The sequence below is a fragment of the Vombatus ursinus genome, unplaced genomic scaffold, assembly GCF_900497805.2.
Source record: "Vombatus ursinus unplaced genomic scaffold, bare-nosed wombat genome assembly UNPS02011613.1, whole genome shotgun sequence".
Classification (NCBI taxonomy): domain Eukaryota; kingdom Metazoa; phylum Chordata; class Mammalia; order Diprotodontia; family Vombatidae; genus Vombatus; species Vombatus ursinus.
This window is the reverse complement of record NW_020951391.1, coordinates 3,470,276-3,493,685: the sequence shown is the minus strand read 5'-3', so window position 1 is coordinate 3,493,685 and position 23,410 is coordinate 3,470,276. Positions and strand designations below refer to the sequence as shown.

Below are 23,410 nucleotides of genomic sequence, written 5' to 3'. Positions count from 1 at the left end.
CAGCCCTCCCTCACTCAAATCAAAGTCAATTGCAAGTCATGTCATCATCTCGCTAATGTCATGGTCATCTTTGAGAATGAAGGACAAGGGAGCAGCTAGGTGTCACAGTGAATAGAGCACCAGTCCTAGAGTCAGGAGGACCTCTGAGTTCAAATCTGGCTTCAGACACTTAACATTTACTAGCTGTGTAACCCTGGGCAAGTCACTTAACTGCATTGCCCAGCCAAAAAAAGAGAGAGAGAGAGAGAGAGAGAGAGAGAGAGAGAGAGAGAGAGAGAGAGAGAGAATGAAGGACAAACCACACACACACAAGCTCCTTGAGGGCAAAGACTATTTTTCTTTTTTTTATTTGTATCCCTAGCACTTAGCACAATACCTGGCACATAGGCAAATAATTGGAAATTGAGAGGATGCCCATCAATTGGGGAATGGCTGAACAAGTTGTGATATATGAATGTAATGGAATACTATTGTGCTATAAGAGATGATGAGCAAGCCGACTTCAGAAAAACCGGGAAAGACTTGTATGGACTGGTGCTGAGTGAAGTGAGCAGAACCAGGAAAACATTGTACACAGTAACAGCCTCCCTGTTCAATGACTAATATTGATAGACTTAACCCTTCTCAGCAATACAAGGATCTAAGACATCTCCAACAGCCTCATGATGGAAAATGCTATCCACATCCAAAGAAAGAACTATGGAGTTTGAATGCAGATCGAAGCATACTATTTGCTATTTTATTTTTAAATTCTGTTGTGTTTTGTTTGCTCTTTCTGGTGGTTCCTCCTATTGGTTCTAATTCTTACTTACAACATCACTAATGTGAAAATATGTTTAATAGGAATGTATATGTATAGGCTACATCAGATTGCATGAAGTCTTGGCGAGGGAGGTAAGGAGAGAGGGGGAGAAAAATTTAAAACACAAAAGGTTGTGGAAGTGATTGTTGATAAATTAAAATTAATTAATTAATTAAAAAATAATACTTGGCATATAGTAGATACTTAATAAACATTTATTGAATTGAATTGATTCAACAGGTTCCAATTAGTGCTAAGCACTATATTAGATCTTAAAGATACAAAGATAAAAGTGAAATAATACCTGCCTTCAACGTGTTAACGTTCTGTTGGATGTCTTATATTCTACAATAAAAATGAGTATACCAGCTAAATTAATTACAGATTTGGTGCTATATAAACCAAACATCTAAGAAGGTATTTTGTAGAAATAGTCAAGATTTTTTTTAAAAAAATTATTTAAAGGGAAAAATGTTCCAGAATTCCAAGAGAAATTATGAAAAAAAAAGAGGAATTAAATGGTCTTCTTGTATCAACTCACAACTATATTATTAAACATTAACCATTAAAACTATATAGAACTGATTAAAAAAATAGAAAAGTAAATCAGTGGAACAGGCTAGCTTCTCAAGACCCTAAAATAATCAAACACAAGTCCATATTCAACCAACTGCCAGGGAATAAATGCCTCATTTGATGAGAACTACCAGAGAAAGTAAAAAGCCATTTGTCAGATTTGTGTAGATTGATCTGCTTTGATGATCTACACTACATACCATAGATAAGCTCCAAGTGGATGAAACGTAAATATAAAAAGTCAAATGATTGTTATAAACTGGGAGAACAAAAGAAGGTACATTTCACAGCTATGGGGGGAGGGGTGTTCTTAACCAAATGATAGAGATCTTAAAAGATAAGAGAAAACTTCAATTAAAATAAGTTCAAATATTTTGCACACACTAAATCACTGGAGATGAAGAAGAAATTGTCAATGAGAAATAAATCTTCACATCTAATATCTATGTTGTAAGAAGGTCCCCATATACACCAAAATATTTATAGCAGCACTTTCTGTGATAGCAAAGAATTAGAAACAAAATAAATTGGGAATGGCTGGAAAAAAATTGTGGTACATGAATGTAGTGGAATATTACTGTGCTACAAGAAATGATGTATGAGATAAATACGGAAGTATTGAAAGATCTATATGAACTGATGCAGAGTGAAGTCAGCAGAGCCAGGGGAACAATATATACCATAACTACAACAATGTAAAGAACAACCACACACCAAAAAATCAAAGTGAATGTAACAAAATCATAAAGATCAAGTGGGACTGAAATGAAGAGATGTGAAAAGACACCTCCAACTCATCCTTTTGTGGGAGATGGAAGGTCCACAGGTGTTATACATTGCACATCAATAAATTTTTCAATGTATTAATCAGTTGTGCTGACTTTTTTCCTCTTTAAAAATGCTATTTATTGGGGAGCTAGGTGGTGCAGTGGATAGATCACTGGCCCTACAGTCAGGAGGACCTGAGTTCAAATCTGACCTCAGACACTTGACACGTACTAGCTGTGTGACCCTGGGCAAGTCACTTGCCCCCAATTGCCTCACCCAAAAAAAGTAGTATTTATTATATGGGATGACGCTCTGGGAGATGGAGTAAGAGGGGATAGGATGCTGGGGATAACTATAATGATGAAAAAAAACCCAGAAGATATCAACAAAAATTTATTTTTAAAAACATCTATCTTATAAGAACCAAAAATATGAGGAATTCAGAGAATTCCTATATACATAGGAAATGTATATAAACTGATGCAGAATGAAGTAAACCAAGCCAAAAGAACAACATATATAATACTATCCCATATAATGAGAGAGTCAAAGAACAAAACATAGAAACAGTAACTATCTGAAAGAGAATGATGCAACCAAATAAGCATTGGTGTCCACAGGAGCAAGAAATGATCTTTGAGGCTCAACCCAGGAATATCTAAGACAAAGATTCATCTGGCAATTATGCCACATCTGGACATGAACTTGATGGAACTGATGCTATATACAAACTGCTAAGAGTGAGCCTACCTACTCTCATTAAAAATCATGCTGACATGGGAAGAGCATGTCTCTGAGTCACTGGGGGGAAAAGTTTCTACTTTTAGTATGGATACATCTTTGAGGTAAATATCCTTTTGTAAAATCTGATTGATGCTAATGCATTGTTGGTTGAGTTGTGAACTGATCCAACTATTCTGGAGGGCAATTTGGAACTATGCCCAAAGGGCTAGAAACCTGTATATACCCTTTGACCCAGCAATACCACTTCTAGGTCTGTATCCCAAAGAGATCATAAGAATGGGAAAAGGACCCACCTGTACAAAAATATTTATAGTAGCTCTTTTTGTGGTGGCCAAGAATTGGAAATTGAGGGGCTGCCCATCAATTGGGAAATGGCTGAACATGCTGTTGTATATAAATATAATGAAATACTATTGTACTATAAGAAATGATGAGCAGGCAGACTTCAGAAAAACCTGGAAAGACTTACATAACTGATGCTGAGTGAAGTGAGCAGAACCAGGAGAAAATTATACACAGCAATAGCCACACTGTGCGATGACTGACCTTGATAGACTTGGCTCTTCTCAGTAATGCAAAGATCTAAGACAACTCCAAAAAACTCATAATGGAAAAAGCTATCTACATCCAGAAAAAGAACTTTGGAGTCTGAATGCAGATGGAAGCATACTATTTGCTGTCCTTTCCTTTTGTTGTTTTGTTTTGATTCTTCTTTCTCATGGTTCCTCCCGTTGGTTCTAATTCTTCTTTACATCATGACTAATGTGAAAATACACTTAATATAAACATGTAAGTAGAGCCTATATCAGATTGCATGCCACCTTGGGAAGGGAGGAGGAGAAAAAGGGGAAGATAATTTGAAAGTTAAAATCTTATGGAAGTGAATACTGAAAACTAAAAATTAATAAATAGTTTGATTTTTAAAAATCCGATTGATGCTAAGTAGTGAATTAGAACTGCTGCGCTAGTCACTGGCACCTAACAGCAGAGAGAACACAGCCAATAAGTGCTTGAGCCAACAACAGTAGAAAAAGTGGCACTGTAGCCCACAGAGTTAGTATTAGAGCTAGAAATCAAAAACCATCACCTACTAATTAAGAGACATTTCTATGACACCATATTCAGCTGGAAAGCGGTACTTCATTTGTAATGTTTATTCAGCCTTAACAAGCTCAAGAATACTTTGTATATAGTGGCACAGAGAAGTCTATCATTATAATTCCCTATTGAATGAATGAGCAGAACCTTGTTTGTTAGGCAAGCCAAAGGCTCGGTAAACCTCAGGCTGGTAAATTTAGAGCTGGAAGGAATCCTAGAATACGTTTAGTCCAGTTCTTTCATTTAACTTATGAGGAAGCTAAGGCCCAGTAATCACAAAGTTAGAAGTGACAGTGCCAAGCCTTGAGTCTGGGTTCTTTGACTCCAAAACTAATGTTCTTTTCCACTGTCCCACACCTTAAAGTGTGTGTGTGTGAGAGAGAGAGAGAGAGAGAGAGAGAGAGAGAGAGATACAAATACCTACATATGTGTGTAGGTATGTATATATAAATATGTGTATATATGTATATATACACATATGTAAGTTATGATTATTCTCAGAATCTCCAAAGTTTCACATATAGTTACCAGGCAAGTCACTCTACCTGAGTCTTATAGCACAAAATAAAAACTTAAGCAAAACAGAAAGCATATTTACAGTGGAATGTTTCCAAAACTGGATTATTTCTTCATAATACCCTATAGTATTAAATGCAAAATAGTTCATCCATTCATTCCAGTCCACTGACATGGTGCTCTCATCATCTAGGCTGAAAATTGTAAGAAGATATGATCAACTGGGGAACGGCTGAACAAGTTATGGTGGATAGTCGTGAAAGAATACTACTGTGCTGTAAGAAATGGTGAGTTCAGTGTTCTTAGAAAAACATGGATAGACTTGCAGGAAATAATAAAGAGCAAAATGAGCAGAACCAAGAGAATATTTTATACAGTAACAGCAATATTGTTTTGAGAAGAACTTTGAGTAAGTCATGTTGACCATTATAAATACCCAAAATAACTACAAAGAACATATGAAGACCCTATCTGCATCCAGAGAAAGAAGTGATAAATAGAGGTATGTATAAAAAGGTTTCACATAGATATACATATTTGTGCCTAATGGTAGCCGTGTCTAAGGTGGAGGGTGGAGCGGAGGGAAGAAAAAAAGGAAAAATAAAAGAAAGTTACATGATAACTTCATTATGTATTTAAAAGGAATAGCAAGTTGTACATAACAGATTTGCAGTTTCATGTACAATCATCTTTTTTTCTTTTCTACTACGTTATGGAAATGTTTATTTTACTTCTTAAGTTCAGAAAAAAAATACTTTTTTAAGAAAATAAAAATAAAAGGATTCACCAAATTGCTCAATTAAAAGAAAGACATTGTCAAAAACAACTAAAATTCACGGTTGAAATTAGCATAACTTGCCAATTCAGAATGGCAATGCTAGTAAGTCTACCCTGTATTGCGTTCCCCCAACTACCTTTACTTTCCCATAGTAATGTCAATGCATAATAAGAAAATATGAATCCCCACAGTAACATCTTTCAAAATAGTGAATAGTCCTTAGATTAGCAGGTAGCAGCAATCTACCCACTCTAAAAATTATTGCTGGGCCTTTTCCTTCCCAGAATTGGGCCAAAAGTAGCAGTAATAGTTTAGAGCTTAGAAATACACGTGAATGACAGCACTATGAAGAACTAGGAGGGGGTGATGAGTAGAGACCGAAAATGGGAAGTTGTAGAAATGTGCCAAGATTGCCAGGGCCTAAAGGACAACCTACAGAGACATTTCCTTTCCAGAGGGGAACATGTGTGTGCTTCTAATTCACCCAGCTAGTGCCTACAAAGTAGTGCTAGTGCTCTCTGAGTCTCTAGGACAGGGAAGGGAGAAACTGTTAGCAGGGGCTTTAGGAAACAATAGAATTGGCGTTATTATAAAAATCAGATAGTCTCTGGTTTCAATATCCATCTTATGTCTCTGGATATAGTTTCTAGATTTTATTTTGGCAGGCACTGAAACGTATTTCCCATTTATAACATGATTTCTATGGGACAAAACTGTTTCCCTCACCCCCATCATTTATTGTTTAGTATAACACACTGGATTTTCCCAGGACCAATTAACATTGTTAGGCAAGGTATGTGCCAGTTCAATAGATCACTTAATTTTTTTCTTTCTGTCAGATCTTTATCTTTGTTCCACTTCAATCTAATATTTCGTGGGAACTTTTACCCCTCTCCTGTCTACTTTTGATTGACTTTCAAATAGCTGCACGTGCTTTATTTACTTTTAGTTTCCAGGTATGAAAAGAGGATTTTCACCAGGGAGAATTCAGAATTCATCTGGAAACAAGGACTATATGTAATTAGACCTACTCTCTGTTGTCCTTTTTATGAATTCTTGATTTGATCCAGGTGTAATGGGTATATAATCAGAGGAACCTCTACACCCATTGGATCTGGCTAGAGTAACCCCTTAGAGCCTGCTAGAGACTACTTCCTGTACCATGAGTGCTGGCATTTGAGCGAGGCACCTTCCAGTGACACATTTGCCCTGGATCCTTTTTGGAGGGCTATATGTACTGGCTAAGAGCTAAAAGACATGTCATTAGGAGGTGCTGTGCATAGAGCACTGGGCCTACAGTGCTGAAGATCTGAATTCAAATACAGCCTCAAACACTTACTAGCTATAGGGAAAGTCACTTTACCTCTGTCTATGTGTTTCAGTTGTGAAGTGGGATAATAATAGCTCATAGGGTTGTTGTGAGGATCAAATGAGATAACATTTGTAAAGCACTTAAAACAGTGCCTGGCACATAGGAGGCACTCAATAAATACTTGTTTCATTTTTTCCTCCCTCCTTTGGCATGATGCAGCAAGTGGAGAAAAAGGAACTATAGCAATAGGGATTGGCCCCTGCATCAGAAAGAACTACCCAATCAGTAAACCTAAAAAGGACCCACAACACCCTCTAGCACTCTCTTCCTTTCTTTCTTCCTGCAGCAGGCATTGTGGAACTCTTTCACTGTGTCTCTCCGTAAGGAGAGAGAGAGAAGCACCTTCCTTTCCCCATGTGCATAAAGAGCAATCTTGAGCAATGGACTCCTTATAAGTAACCACCTCAGAAGCTCCTGGGTTACTCAGTTGGTACTGGCTACACTAGAGGAAGGAGGCTTCCCACTTAGAATGTTTCTTAGGGAAGATGATGTCTAACAAAAGAAAGAGCCCAACCTCAGCCTGGCTTGCCAGATATTTACCTTGTTCAAGAGAGCTGTTCAGAGAGAACATGGTCAGGGTAAAGGTAAAATACCAATTCATTAGCTTCACAAAATGTCTCATTTTGTAAATTTTGTACTTTTGAGTCCTTTTCATTTTTAGTTTTACTTTCGTGTGGAAGAAATAAATAGCTGTCCCATATCTATCTCCACTGAACATTGAGTACCTTTCTGTTCCCTTTTGAGGAGACTCTTGACATGAACCATACGTAAGCTTTTGAATGATGCTTTCCCATGGTTCTAAAGTGTGAGTGTAAAACCCAAAAAATTCTTGGGGGGGGAGAACAAGAACCCTCTCTTTGGGAGTCAGGCTCCCTGAGAAGTGAACCTGGCCTGTGTTCTTGGGTCTTTGCCTAGGGGTCACTTTTTGTTGTTGTTCAGTCGTGCCCAACTCTTCATGACCCCATTTGGGATTTTCTTGGCAAAGATACTACAGTGGCTTACCATTTCCTTCTCCAACTCATTTTACAGATGAAGAAACCAAGGCAAACAGGATTAAGTGATTTACCCAGAGTCACACTGAGTAGTAAGTGTCTGAGGCCAGATTCGAATTCATGAAGATGAGTCTTCCTGACTTCAGGAGTGGCACTCCATCCACTGCACCACCCAGCTGTTCCAGGGTCCCTTTAGAAAGGGTTTCTTAATCTTTTTGTGTCATGGTCCCTTTGGCTATCTGGTAAAGTTTATGGACCCTCTCTAAGAATGTTTTAAACCCAGAAAATAAAATACATGGCATTATAATTATATTGAATATAGATATAAGAACATTTTTAAAAATCCAACTTCTCAGACCCCAGGTTAAAAACCTCTTCTTTAGAGGGAGAGGTCAAGTACTTCAGCCCTGTGATCCTAACAGTGGTTCTGTGTTATCACAGAGACATTTAAGTATAATGCTTTCTGTACTAACATCAGAAAAGAAAGTATAAAAACTGAAAATCCTGGATTCATAATCAAGACTCTATCACTTACTATCTGTGTGACCTTGAGTAAATCACTTAGCCACTCTGGGCCTCAGTTTCCACATCTGTAAAATGAGATAGTTGAACTAAGCCTCTGAAGTCTCTTATAATTCTAGATCTATGATCTTCCAAAGTTGGGCATACTGAGGGAGGAAAAGATTCTAACATTCCAGTAAAATCACTGCCACAGAATTCACCAGTAAACAAAAGGCCCCCACAGCATTTTGAAATGGTAGTATAGTCTATCAATAGTAATAAATTGTCAGAGTATGGTATGGTATGATACAATGCCAACACAACCACCACTTTGTACCTCCTTCTAATTTTGTAAACAAAGACTTCTAAAATACTACTTGCTATACAAATAAAAAAAAATAGCCTGTTATGTGGGAATCAACCAGGTCTCTATTTGAAAGTTATTATCTGTCTATAGTTATTTTTATAGAAATTGCTCGTTTACCCTACCATCTGTCTAGCTTTTCCTAAAATAAAAATGCTGTATCAGTTCAAATACCATCACCACCATGGATGTACATACCATCCTTCAGTATGAAATTCAAAGAGCTATAGAAAAAATTTTTTGAAATGTGATTGCATTATTTATATTCAAGAAGATATTACAAAAGAAGTGAGAGGGATTGTTGCAGTTTAATGATATGTTATGAGAGTCATCTCAAAAGAATCCACAGACTCAGACCATCTCCAATCCAAGCAAAGGCATTTATTGAGAATTGCGCTCTCCAGTAGGCTGAGTTCCAAAAGGAACCAGCAGTTTAGTGAAAGCAAGACAGATTTTTATAGGGCAAAAGATGTAATTATATAACAGAAATTCTGAGTATTAAAAAGACAGGAGGAGTTTTTCAAGGGATTAGGTAATAGGGTAGGGGTCCCAGTCTCGGTTGAACTATGCCTACGATTTCCCATAATGCATATAGAAAAACCCATTTAGGGGAACATGAATATATGATAATGATCTTATAATAAGCCTCTCTACATCATAAGTTCACCTAAATGACAGTTTTTGCTATTACTGTACAGATGCATATTTAGGAAAAGTTCTTTCTATTGTTCTGGGGTCCACTTCCTACTGGGGCATCCTAGTGGTGCTGCTTTCTGATTGGCTGGCTATTGTGGTCTAGTCTGAGATTAGATGGATGTGGTTGTGGTTGAGTGCGAGGACACACTTGCTGTTTCTGTGAGAAATATAACATTTAGGTCTGGGGGCAGTGGCTAGCTAGAGGTAGTGAGTAGGATTCCATCACATAGACATGCCTGCTGTCCTAGTGAGGCATATTTGGGACATGGGGTCTGGGAGCCTGTAATGTGGTTAAAACCAGACTGTGTGGTCAAATCAGGACATACCTGCTGTACAGAGAGGCCCATAAGGAAGTTAGGACATTGGGGCTGGGGGCAGCTTTATTAGGATTCCATCAGGATGGCATGTACCTTCAAGGATTTTACAATATGACTGAAGGGGATAATAAGTACAAATGAAAATACACAGAAGCCCAAAAACATAAGTATACACACAAGATAACAGAAGAAAGGGTGGTTGGTGGAGAAAGGAAGCAATAAGAAAAGTAATGAGGATGCCATGTTCCTTATACTATCTATAACTGGAGAAAATTCAAAAGATTAATTCTTCTCTGAACTTGACCCTTTCTGATGTTTGTTACCACCCGAGTTTTAAGGAAGAATGACATTTAGCAATACTCTAGTATGTTAACATTCTATGTTCTCCTCTTCTGAAAAGGGATTGAAGATGCAAAACTGACTTCCCTTTTCAGCCAGCAACTCTGAAGGTCTTTCAGTAAGTGTTCAGTAGAGTGCAGGGTTGATAGAAACTTAATAAAACAGATAGGACTTTCAGAGAAGAAGAGAGAAAGCAGGATAGATGAATAGTGTGGGATAATAAACACATGGACTTTGGAGAAATTTTCTAGCTCAATACAAACATGCAAATCTACTTTTTAAAACTTCTCTAAGTGGCAGCTAGGTGGCATAGATGATAGAGCACCAGCCTTGGAGTCAGGAGGACCTGAGTTCAAATATGACCTCAGACACATGAGACTCACTAGCTGTGTGACCCTGGGCAAGTCACTTAACCCCAATTGCCTCACCCCCCCAAAAAAACCCACAACTTCTCTAAAAGAGAAAATAGAATTTTTAATGATAACCAAAGACTTAAGATAGTGAAAGAGATTGGAGACATTTTGATTTTTATAGTACAATATCAATTTCCTTCTTTCCTCAAGAACACAGACAAGAATATTGCAAATGGGATGCAATTAGATTAACTCTCCTGATCCGGCTCTGGTTATCCAGAAAAAAAGACCCTCCTCCCAAAAAAGAAAGTTTTGGCCTCTGGTTCAAAGCCAAAGAGAGAAGGATATGAGCTGCACATGGGCCCTTCTGTGCCCAACACAGAATAGAGGAAAAAGAGATGAAAGAGACAATAGATATACAAGATGTAAATCTGCCCCATAGCTTTCCCACTCCTTACAGTCTAGTCAAATCATCTTCCTTCTTGCTACTGCCTAACAGAGATTCTTAACTTGATGTTCATGAACTTGTTTTTGAAAATATTTTAATTATTGTATTTCAATATAATTTGTTTCCTTTGTGATCCTATATTTTATTTTATATATGTAAGAACATCATTCTGAGAAATCAATTCACAGCCTTTGCCAGACTGCCAACAGTCCATGACACAAAAAAAGGGTAAGAATTCCTACTCTGTAGAGCACCCCTCACTTCCCCTGAGAGTTGAGACAAAATCACCTAATGGTCTAATTACTGGTCTAATGGTCTAATAATATGGTATAATTAACAATGGTCTAAGCTAATGGTGACTAGAGACACCTAACCTTTTTCAGATGACATGACCCTTTTGACTCAGGGCCAACAACAAAAATTCACCTTCAATCCATCACCCTATCTGAGCTTTACCCCTTCCCAAACCTATTGTTCTTCTGTAGTTGATTGGAGAATGAGGGCTGGGGAAGGAGGACAGAGGAATGGAAATGATAACTGAAAATACATATAATATAACTGAAAATATATCTTTCAATTTGAGATTCTTTTGGAAGAAGTCTCTGAAAAAATCTGGATTAATAAACTGGAATAAATCACCTTCATTTAAAGTTCTCCACTGAGTAAATCTTTTCTCTGGTCTTATAGATTAAGGTGAGTGGTATTATTACTTGGTTTCAGCTAGATACAAACCAGCTTCTCAAGTTCAAGATTGTAAATGAATTTCCAAGCTGTCTTTTTTTTAAAGAGAGAGAATAATTTTAGCTAATAAGAGCTAACATGTGCTATATTCAAAATTAACTAATATACTACTTGCACAAGTCAAAATGGTACCTTTGTAGGATTCATAGACTAAGAAAAAAATAAATTTGTAGCCAATGTTTTCTGATATAGAATATTAAAATGAAAGCTTAAAGTAATGTTCCCAATTAAGAATGAGCTAACCTTTGAAGAATGTATGTTGCTTGTAGTTTAGAGACATTTGTACCCAGTGTCTTAAAAGCCTGGACTATATCTAAAGGTTCAATTTTTCCTTTAAAAAAGAATGAAAAGAAAAACGTACCAATTGAAATTTGAAAATACAATGACAAGGGGAAATTTTAGGGGGGATGTTATAATATTCTGCAAAACTGTATTGCCATGATAGATACTTTATCACTGAACCTACTTACAAAGAAAAAGAAAATAACTGAATATTCCATCTAAAGGCATGAAAAGTTCTCTCAACATTATCATAAGGGAACTTGAAAAACAACAATAAACCTACATGTTTCTTATATTTTAAGCACATATACATTTTACATCAACTTAATTCAATTCAACTAGGATTAGGGCACCTATCACGTGCCTAGCTAGGGCATGGCTAGGTACAATAAGGGATACAAGAGTACTTTATGAAATAATCTTAACTACCACTAAAGCTATAATTTTATTTTTGTGTTACTTTCATAATATAAAGCATAATATAATGAAATGGTAAAATGTGTGATATTGACAAGAAAGGTCGGGGTCAAAGGTGATGCAAAGTACCAGAGAAGTACTGGGGGAGGTAGATTTTAAGCTAAACCTTGAAGGGAAAATAGATTAAGATGAATGGAAAAGAGACGTACGAGCTTCTGCACAGGAAATATTACATAATGTTCTAAAGGTAGCAAAGTTGTTGTTAAATCGTTTTTCAGTCATGGCCAACTCTTCATGATCTTATTTGGGGTTTTCTTGGCAAAGATATTGGAGCAGTTTGGTATTTCCTTATCCAGCTCATTTTATAGATAGGGAACTGAGGCAGTATTGAATGACTTGCCCAGAGTCACACAGCTAATAAGTGTCTGAGGCTAGATTTGAACTCGTGAAGATGGTTCCAAGCCCAGTGCTCCATTCACTGCACTACCTGGCTGCCAAGGTAGCAAAGATTCTAGCTCAAAAGTCTATCATTACAATAGCAGTTATACTTCAATGAATCTTTGATATCAGTATGCAGATAATCAACAGCACAGATCACAAACCAGTCATACTTTCTCAACCTGAATAGTTCTTGTCATGTCCTTCCATAAGTCTACCATGGAGGAGCCCAACGAGTGTATTGAGGGCCTTCATTTTGTCCCTTTCACATTATGTGTGTACCTAAGTGGACATTGCTAGCTGTCAAGGTCATGCCTTGCTATTACTATACAACTAGCCAAACTGTTCCAGTCATATATTCTTTTCTTTTTTTTTTTCTTTTTTTCTTTTTTTTTTTTTGAGGCAGTTGGGGTTAAGCGACTTGCCCAAGATCACACAGCCCCTAAGTGTCTGAGGCCAGATATGAACTCAGGTCCTCCTGACTCCAGGGCTGGTCTGTATCCACTGCACCACCTAGATGCCCCTGAGCAGACCACATCTTTAGTCACACTGTCAACTGAAAGGCACAGAAAACATAAGATGCAACAGTTGCTATTTATTGTTTGTTGACTAAAAAAAAAGAGCATTTGATCTAGAACAGATTCACTTTGGAGGTTCTCCTGCAAACAGTTATTTTCTGTGTTGGTGTCACAATCATGCAACATTCTTTAAAAGACACAACAATAGAGATAACTATTTGACAACTCTACAATTACAAATATAAGGAAGGCATAAACAGGGAAATATATACTTGCCAAACGTGTTTACTACTCTCATGGAGAATGTCCAGTAGAGAATCCAAACAAAAGGAAAGATTCCCCATAGATGGTGAGGTCTCTTCTATGCTCCTGTTTGCAGATTGCACCAAGCTCAGGAATATTGCAGACTTTTAAATGATTGAGATCCATACTTATTTAGAAGAATTTGGACTAAATATCCTTACAAGAAAAACCAAAGGAGTGAAAAATGCCTAGTACCCAGACCATGATATACAGTTGGATGGATAGCCTGTAGAGTTGGCTCTTCAGGAAGTCAAGAGGACCTGAGTTCAAATCCAGCCTCAGACCAAATACTTGACACTTACTAGCTGTGTGACCCCAATTGCCATAAAAAAAATTTTTTTAAAAAGATGTGGTCTGCTCTAAGACATCATTTTAAAAAGCCTACTTTTTCCCATATCTTCACTGAGGAAGCCCTTGATATGCGTATAAATTATTCTCATTTTCTGTAGAGATTGGGAAAGAAGTCTTGTTAGTTATTGACATTTTCTTAGTTACCTTATTATGGTAGTAATGAAGCCTGATTTTTTTCTCCCAAGAATTTAGTACCTTTTCCTCTTACATAGAACTTGAGAATAGATCCCTTAGTACCTATAGAACTATATCACCCCTAGTACAGATCTCTTCTGTGCATATTTGGTTTGGTCACAAAATCACCAAGTTACTGAATTTTTGAGTTAGAAGGTGCCTCCGTAGCCATCTTGTCCAACCTATACCTGAAAGGAATTATTAATATAACGTTGTTGTTTAGTCGTTTTTCAGTCATGCCTGACTCTATGACCCCATTTGGGGTTTTCTTGGCAAAGATACTGGAGTGGTTTGCCATTTCCTTCTCCAGTTCATTTTACAGATGAAGATCTAGGAAGTATCTGAGGCTGGATTTGAACTTACAAAGATGAGTCTTCTTTTTTCCAGGCTTAGCACTCTCTCCACTGCTCCCCTCAGCTGCCCAAATATAACATATCACCTCTTTAATGATCCATTCTAAAAAAACTCCCAGAAATTGAAGTCAAGCACAGCAGCCAATAGTTTTCAGACTCTATTCATTTCCCTTTTCTGAAAATCTGAATGTTTGCCAACTCTTCAGTGTTTTCCCTGTTTTCCACAATCAACAAGTTGGTTAACAAGCATTTATTGTCTCCTATGTGCTAAGCACCGGGATAAAAACAAATGTAAAAGACAGTCCTTACTCTCAAAGAGCTCAGTCTAATCTCATGAGGAAAGCAACATGCCAACAACTAGGTACAAATCTCCGAGAGAAGACACTAGTGTTACGAGGATCACAAAGCTTCCTTTTAAAATTTATTTTTATCTTTATTGAGGTGGGAAGGAATCTTAGCTGGAACTTGAAGAAAGCCAAGAAAGTCAAGAGGTAGAGATGAAAAGGGAGATTTTTTTTCCAATACATTTCTAGTACAAAGTAGGCACTTAATATATGCTTATTTATTGACTGCTCTCACTGACTAGCTCAGCAATCACATCTGCCATTTCTTTTAGTACCTAAGGATAGAGTACATCTGTTTCAGGTGGCTTGAATTTATCAAGAGCAGCTAAGTGCTTTCTTACTATCTCTCCTTAGATATTTTGTGCATCAACTTCCTGTTAGCCATTTTTGTTCTATCATTTCCAGTGCGAAATTCATTTTCCTTGGCAAAGAAAACAGAAACTAAAAATAAGACTTCATCAGTTCTTTGAGTTCTACCTTCTCTCTGTGGTCACTAATCATTGACCCGTAGACACACGCAGGGTCCCTAACACTTCTTCTATCCTCTTCTCCTCCTCCCCACATAACTTAAAAAAAAAAACCAACAACAACAAAAAAAAAACCACCCTTTCGGTGACATCAGCCTCAGTGCGCTTTAGCACTACTGACCCCATTTTTTCATGACTATGACATATTCTTATATTCATTCTCAATTTTCTGACCATGCCTTCACTGACTATAGAGATCTTTTAAAAAATCTAAATTGGCTGGTGAGTTCCCTCTGCATCTCTATTAGTCTCTTTAGGCAATTCCCATTTCTTCTCCTTATTGGAATTCTCTTTGTGCCTTCAAAATTTCGTACTTGAGAGTTTCTCATCTTTTCTAAGCTTACTTCCTGTATGGATTCGTTAGTCAATCTATTGGGAGCAGCCACAATGCTGACAGAGATCAGTGTAATCAGCCCAACATCATACACAAACAGGACCCTATGGAGCATCTCCATGTAGAGAAAACCATTTGTCCATTTGGATTTTTTCACAAACTTTTCACATCTTCATGGAAGATGCCATGACACTCGAAAAGAGCTTTGGTGAATATATTTCTCCTTGCTTTATGCCTCACTGGATACTGATGATCCAAATCACTGAATCACAGTGATTTGTTGGTCTTCTTCCACTTTCATTTGTAAATGTTCTTTATAGGATCTGGCTTCGTTGGATCTGATGCCAAGCTTCCTGAACACTTGTTTCCATGTTACCTTTGACCTCCTTGTGCCATCTAGTCAGCCATCGGCTGGGACAGAGGCAGAAGATTCTGAGATGCCTCCCATGGCATCAAATTTCCTGTCTCTTAAGACAGAGTCCATTTCATTTTTATGATGTTATTAGTTGCAGGCTTGAGACTTCTGAGTGGTTTATAAGCCTTTGGCCTCTTTCATGTCTTGTCTTAAACCATAAATTCCAATAAAATTAAGTCAAAGAAGAACAAATGGGAAATCCTATACTTGGATTTAAAAAAAAAGTCAACTGTACAAGTACAGGATTGTGATTCATGACTCTACAACAGTTTCCATGGAATTTAATTGCAAGTTTTAGAGAATTGAAAGCTCAATAGAAGTCAACACTATGATGAGGCCGTCAAAAAAGTGAATGCAATCCAAGGCTGAATAAATGAAGTAGAATGTACAGAAAAGAAAAGTAAGAGGATATACAGTACTTTCCCCTGGTCACCTTGCATTGGGTTCTGTGTTTTGTTCAAGATGAGTCATTTTAAGGACTTTATTAACTGGAGTATATCCAGGGGTGGCAACTTAGATGGTGAAAGGGTTTGAAACCAGCCCCTATGAGAATTTTTCTCTCTTTTTAAAACTGAAATTAATGTAAGTAAAATAATGAAAGAAATAAATGGAATTAGGTTCTTTAAAATATTTGGGGGCATAGCTTTTTGTAAAAGACATTTGTAAGGGCAACATGATGTAATAGAGAGAAAGCTAACTTCAGAGCATGGGAGACCTGGCCTCCAGTCCTGCTTCCGACACATGCTGGCTGGGTGAGTCACTTGATGTCTTAATGCTCTGGGCAACTCTCTACAGCTATACATTTCAGAGAAGGTGGCTATTTGTAGTGGTAAAGAGAGTTTTCTCATTTGGAAGTTCCCTATACCAAAGAAATCACAGATCAAGACCCTTTCCCTATCACTAAAAGACATCTACTGAAACATACCCTTAAATCAAAGCAACATTCATTTTATAGGTTCGCTTGTGAATTAAAAAAAATAAGACATACTGCTATCACTTTTGTCCAGGCTTTTAAATGTCAGCTTTAATTTTTTCCCATGGTTTTTAATATACTTCTTAAATTCATCAAAAACTGGCTTCACATCTTTTTCAGTATCTCCAGTTTTCAAAGCACCCTATGAGAAGGAAAAAAATCATAGAAATTTAGAGAAAGCCAAGCCAATTTATATTACTGGAAGTATTTGTCCAAGTAAATCAGTGACTACCAGTAATCTATTTTTCAGGACGTGGATATGCCAATCAAGTTATACAACTTCAACAATTTGACAAACGTGTTTAAAGTGCCTACTATGTGCCACGGCACTGTACCAGGTGCTAGAGATACAAGGCAAAAAATGAAAAAGTCCCCACCTTCAAGGAGCTTATAATCTATAGCAACCTTTGCTTTATTGCAATTGATTCCAAATTTTATGATTGATATTTTATTGAAATAATAAAGCAGCAATTTATATAAAACTGTGGGATTCTATTTTCAAATGTGGTTAAAGTCAAAGGCTAAATTCTCTGACCTGCCCGCTGCAGACCCTAAGACCTTTTGACTTAATATTAAAATCGACTTCAGAGAAAAACTTGCACAAAATTTACAGGAGACAGAATTTTCACTGAGAAATAATAATATGATTAATATTTATATAGTACTATGTGCCAAGCACTGTACTATGCTCTTCACAAATATTATCTCATTTGATCCTCACCAACAACCCTGAGGGCTGGGTGCTATTTATTTTTTACAGTTAAGGAAACCGAGACAAACAGGAGTTAAGTGATTTGCCCAGGGACACACAGCTAGTAAGTGTTTGAAGTTGGATTTGAACTTGGATCATGCTGATTCCAAGTCCATACTCTACTCATTGAGTGACCTACCTGCCCTGGTGACCTCCCTCTTTCGACTATTAAGAAGAATATGCTTTGTAAATTGTAGAGTGCTCTATCAGAATGAGCAATTATTTGAAAAAGATATTTTTAAAATATTACAGAAGAATGAAAATATCTTACCAGCAGGGACTCTGTTCCTCTCTGTATTTCTATCTCTCTCTCTCTGTCTCCATCTGTCTCTCTGGTCCTTACCATACCTTTTTTTTTTTTTTTTAGTGAGGCAATCGGAGTTAAGTGACTTGCCTAAGGTCACACAGCTAGTACGTGTCAAGTGTTTGGTCTGAGACCGGATTTGAACTCAGGTCCTCCTGACTTCAGGGCCGGTTCTCTATCCACTACACCACCTAGCTGCCCCTCAGCTGCCCCCCTTACCATACCTTCTTAACAATAACAATCTCCTAAATGATCTCTCTACTTTTTAGACATTCCTCACTTTAATCCAAAATGATTTAATTTCCAAAATGATCTTCCTAAAGGACAGTTTTGATCATGTCACTCCCCTGCTCAAAAACATTCAATGTCTCCCTAGTACTTCCAGTATGAAATAAAAAGTCCTCAGGCTGATGTTTAAAGCCCTTCATGATATACATCTAACCTACCTGTCCAAACTTATTTCCTACCACCCTAATTTATGCACTGTCCATTTTAGCCAATTTTTGGCCTGCTTACTGCTCCTCAAACTAAGAATTAAATCTACTGTCCAGTAGATAAGTGCTCAAAGAATATGATCAAACATCTCTCAAAAGAAGAATTGCAAACTATTAACCATCATATGAAAGAATGCTCAAAGTCACTAATAACTAGAGAAATACAAATCAGGAACTAGGAAGTATACTCATAAATATTTAACAACCAGAGATCTGGGTAAAAAAAAATGTATGTATGACAACTTTTAAGTTTACTCTGTCTTATTAATGTTCTACTCATAACTTTTATAAGTCTAGATAATAAAAATATATATATATATATCAAGCTCTGGTTTATAGTGTTTGCTGATTTACAACGTATAAATGCTCAAAGGGCAAATTTAATCATCTGCTCTCCTGAGCCAGCTCCACCTGGTTTCAGCACACCCCTGAAAACAACCCTGAGGTTCCCCCTCACATCAGGAATTTCACTGGTTTAGGGAACTTCCAGGTGAGGAAACTCCTTCTATTTCCACAAGTCAGTTGCTTCTGAACAATTTATAGTCTTAGAGAATGGCATAGGACATGAAAAGTTTGAGTGACAAGGTCAGAGGCAGAACCTGAACCCAGTTCTTTCTGGCTTCTAGGCCAGTTTGCTAACCATCACATTACGTTGCTGGCTCAGCTAGCAGTAGTTCTCTGAACAACAACAAAATCCTTGACATAATAATGATAGCAATGGCAATAACTTACATTTATATGGCACTTTATAGTTTGCAAAGCACTTTCCATACCTTATCTCATTTGATCCTCAAAACAATCCTGTGAGATGGACACTATTACTTTGCACATTTTACAGATGAGGAAATTGAGGAGATTAATTGGCTTGCCTAGGATCACACATTAATTATGTTTGGTGACATTCAAACCCAGGTCTTCTTGACTTCAAAACTATTCACTATTTCACAAAGAGGCAATACAGGATACCTCAGAAAGTGCTTTTTAGTTTGATGCTTAAGCACCTTTTAGGCATCACTAGATACCAAAAGGCCTTCTTTATCGCTCTGGTTTTCCACTATCTTTGCAAACCTTAAAGTCATATAAACATATAAATGAAACATAGAAATACATTATATTATATAAACATATAAATAGTATAACATATAAATATAAATAATATATAAATAAAGGTGCATGTTATGGGGCAGCTAGGAGACGAAGTGGATAGAGCTCTGGCCCTGGAGTCAGGAGGACCTGAGTTCAAATCAGGCCTCGGACACATAACACTCACTAGCTATGTGACCCTGGGCAAGTCACTTAACCCCATTGCCTCATAAAAAAAAATGCATGTTATAATATATAAATAATATGAATAAAACATATAAATGTTATCTAGTATTGGTACTAAAATCAATAATCTGGCATTTGCAAACAATTACAGTTTTCATGTTTTCTAAAAAAAAGTTTTAAGTTAGAAAAGTACACATGTGTACCATCTAGAATAGGCCAGGATTTCCCAATTCCCAAAATAAGTTAACTTGAGGATTAAACAAATAAAAATAATAATCTGGCATTTGCAAACAAATTAAAAGTGCCATAGAATGAAAAATGAAAAGTACACATTGTAACTTGTTTTAAGTAGCTAAAGAGTACCAATGCCAATTGGGCTACAAAAGGGAAAATCCGTCAAATATTTTAAACAAAACCCTCAGAATAATTTCACCAAAAAATAGTTTTGTTTACTAAAGTCAAACACCATTACTGAACAACTGAATCCCACTGGGCCTCCAAACTGTTTCTCTTCTATCATGAACTGTTTGGAATGAATGAATAAATGAATGAATGATCCATTAAGTGCTTACTATGTGCAAAGTCCTGTGCTAAGCCCTGGGAATACAAAAGGAAAAATCAGACAGTCCCTGCTCCCTAGGATCTCCCATTCTAATCGGGGAGACAATGTATGTGGTAAATTTCAGATACAAATCAGATCGGCGGAAAGTATCCCACAGTCCTTGGGGTACAGCAGCAAAGCAGAGGGTCATTACTCTTCTTTAATGTAATTTCCACTGATGAAATCATTATCAGTTTCTGATACTTCAGTAGTTGACAATGCCAAAGAGTGGTTTTAAGAAATTCTGGGTCCTAGACTGTCTTTTTTGGGGAAATGGTGATCAAAGTGGTGGTGGCTCTTCTTGCTTGGCATTATGCTGCCTCCTGTCTCTCACTCAGGTTGCCTTTCTGCTTCAGCTGGGCTGACTTGCCTGCCCTGTGGGTGACAGTTGGTTGGCAGTTGATGTCAATGGCTAGCCTAAGTTTAGGTATCTACCTCATCACCCAATTCAGTGCCTTGCTTAATAAACCTTTGTTGTTGAAGTTGTTAATTGTTTAAAATTCCTATTAATAAGGCTGGAGGAGTCACACTGTTGGATAACACAGCAGCAGTCTCTAGCTGGGGTACAGTCATTTTTTTAAACCGATTTTTCATTACAACAGAGTGAAGAGGTAATTCAATGCAGTGGATGGGGAATGTTTGTTAGAGGCGGAGAGTCCAGGACTCACATCCTGCCTCTGACGTTCCCGTGTGTCTGTCACTGGGCAACTCCAACTAATTCCCTGGGCCTTTTATACTAAATCAGTAAGATCAGTTATGATCTGAGTAGATGTTCAAAATCTGTGGTATTTTGTAATAAAGAGTTCAGACATTGCAGTTATCTTTGAGAGGTATGTTCTCACACCAGCAGGCTCTGCACTGGCCAAAGTCGGAGAGCCTGTATATGTTTTCATCATGAAAAGTGATTTTAGTAAGTAAGATAGAAAAAGTTTCCTAATTGTCCCTGGCCAGCGAATGAGGAGCTGCCCGCTCTAATCCCTGTTACATACCTGTAAAGGAGCATCCAGTAGCAGTAGGTAGGATGTCTGGGGGCTAGAATTCCAGCCAAGTTTTTTTTTTGGCTCAGCCTAACATCTCTGCTGGCCCCGCCTCCCTCCTTCCCCGCACCCCCACCTTGCCTACGGAGCTGGGCGTGGTGCTGAGGCGCAGGAGGCCTCCTGCCGCTGGATAATGTCCACCTTCCCGGTCCCGTAGCGGTCCAGCTGCCAGAAGAGGTTTTCATAACACAAGTTGGACTCTCCGTCTTCTTTATTGCCGCAGGTGGGCAGCACGAAGCCACGCACCCAGCCGAGCATCGCGCCCAGAGGCGGTGCTGGGGGGTCCCGAGAACGTGGGGAAAGCCTCCTGCGGCCAGCAGCCGCTGGACTTGGCCGAGGACGGAAGGAGGTGGCTGCTCTGACCTCGGGTCTCTGTCGGAGCGGGGTGGTGGCGGTGAAAGGGAGGGTGCTCCCCGTGGAGCCAGCATTTTCGTAAAGCACTGCTGCGCGCAGGGGAGGAAAGACGCCCTGCGCTCCCGCGGGCGGGGGGGGGGGGGGGGGGGGGGCGGAGATACTATAACCTGAGGCTCTTTTACTTTCGGCCCATAACTTAACTTCTTACACTCCCCTTTCTCCATTCGCAAAATTGAGCAGGGTCCCTATCCCTTCTCAGTACCCTCGTTCAGAGTAGAAAACATTCGGAGGTTAGGAGGAGGTGGGCAGGGTAGGTAAAGATTTGCCCTGAAATAAGCACAGTCCTAGAAATGTATGTCACTGTGTCCTTCTGTCCACCCCTCTCAGGCATTCCACATGGACAGTCTTGTACTGTATTTGCCCCAGTATATATTGTTCTTTAGAGAAGAGATTGATAAAAAAAAATTTAATTTAAATTAAAAATTAAAAAAATACCAAAATGCTTTCAACAAAAAAGCATTATTGAATTTTTATTTAAAACTTATTAAAATGTATTTATTAAATATAAATATTTTATTTATAAATACATAAAATTCATTCAGCAATTGTGAGGTTGCTGAAATGTATTGGTGGAGGGAGTTTTCACACCAGGAACTCCCTACATCAATGAAATGATAGGTCCTAAACAGCACCCCTATTCCCCCCCCAAAAAAAAGGGCTGAGTATTGTGGTTGGGGCTAGAGAAACAAACCATAAGACCCTCAAGGAGTTTACTACCTAAAAGGGAAGCCTTTCTTTTATTTATATCCTCAGCACATTATTGAACCTGGCACATAGAAAATACTAAAAGCTTGTTGACTGACCAGTAAAAAGTTGGAGATAAAATTATAGAATTTTATGGCTACCAATGCTACTTTATAGCTGCCAATGCTACTTCATCTAGCCCATGCCCACCTCCATTTTACAGATGAGGGATAAATTTAAACCCTCATATAGTATTGAACTGACAGCCCACTTCATTTCTTCCTAATTAAAGTTTTATCCCAGCATCTTAGTTGTGTCCTCCTGCCTCCCCAACTTGAGGTAGTGGCAACCTGCCTTACCTTAAAAGTAAGGCTTTTAATCTTACTCAAGATGGAAGTCCTCTAATATTACACCAGAATCTCATTTATCTTCAGGTCAAGGTAAATGTCCTTATCAAGAGAGAACACCGGGATGTGGATCTACAGAAAGTCTCTTTTGCTTATCTGGGCAGACTTCAAGAATACTCTGCCAGGGGAAAGGTGTGAATTGGGGCACTAGGGTTCTGGGCACAAAGTAAGGACCCATTAGACCCTTTGCACCAGTTGAAGGCATTTACTGGTCTGTCAGAGTTTTGGTTCTTTTAGGTCTTAAGTGCAAAATTACAATACAAATTTAATTATCATATTTCATCTCATTAGATGAAAGGATTAGGGACTGGATCTGTAATTTCAAAGGTATAGAAAACTTGGAGATAAAGAAACTCCCTGTACTGATTGAAGAAAGTCAGTCCCTTCTCTGCAACTTAGAGCATTCATGAGTTGCCTAGAGTAATGGAAGTGTGTATCTTTGTGTGCAGTCAAGACCAGGTAAGACTAGTTGCTAATCTTCTGCAGCCTTTATCTATACCACTCATTGATTTATTTAATCCTGCATCCCCAAGTGACTATATTTCTATTGGCACTTGATCTATTAACCACCCTATTGTTAAGGTTTTCCTATGATTCAGTCTTGTCTCCCCAACA

At 38.0% G+C, this 23,410-nt stretch overlaps 1 protein-coding gene across 1 annotated transcript in view; it reads right to left on the bottom strand.

Moving 5' to 3' along the window:
- The window catches only part of LOC114039110 (calcium-binding mitochondrial carrier protein SCaMC-1-like), a 42,119-nt gene extending 20,251 nt beyond the window's left edge, over nucleotides 1-21,868 (bottom strand). The window contains 4 exon segments of the mRNA XM_027856751.1: nucleotides 4,587-4,698; nucleotides 11,649-11,736; nucleotides 16,850-16,976; nucleotides 21,326-21,868. Coding sequence (XP_027712552.1) covers nucleotides 4,587-4,698; nucleotides 11,649-11,736; nucleotides 16,850-16,976; nucleotides 21,326-21,868 — 870 coding nt within the window.
- Between the last annotated feature and the right edge of the window lie 1,542 nt (nucleotides 21,869-23,410).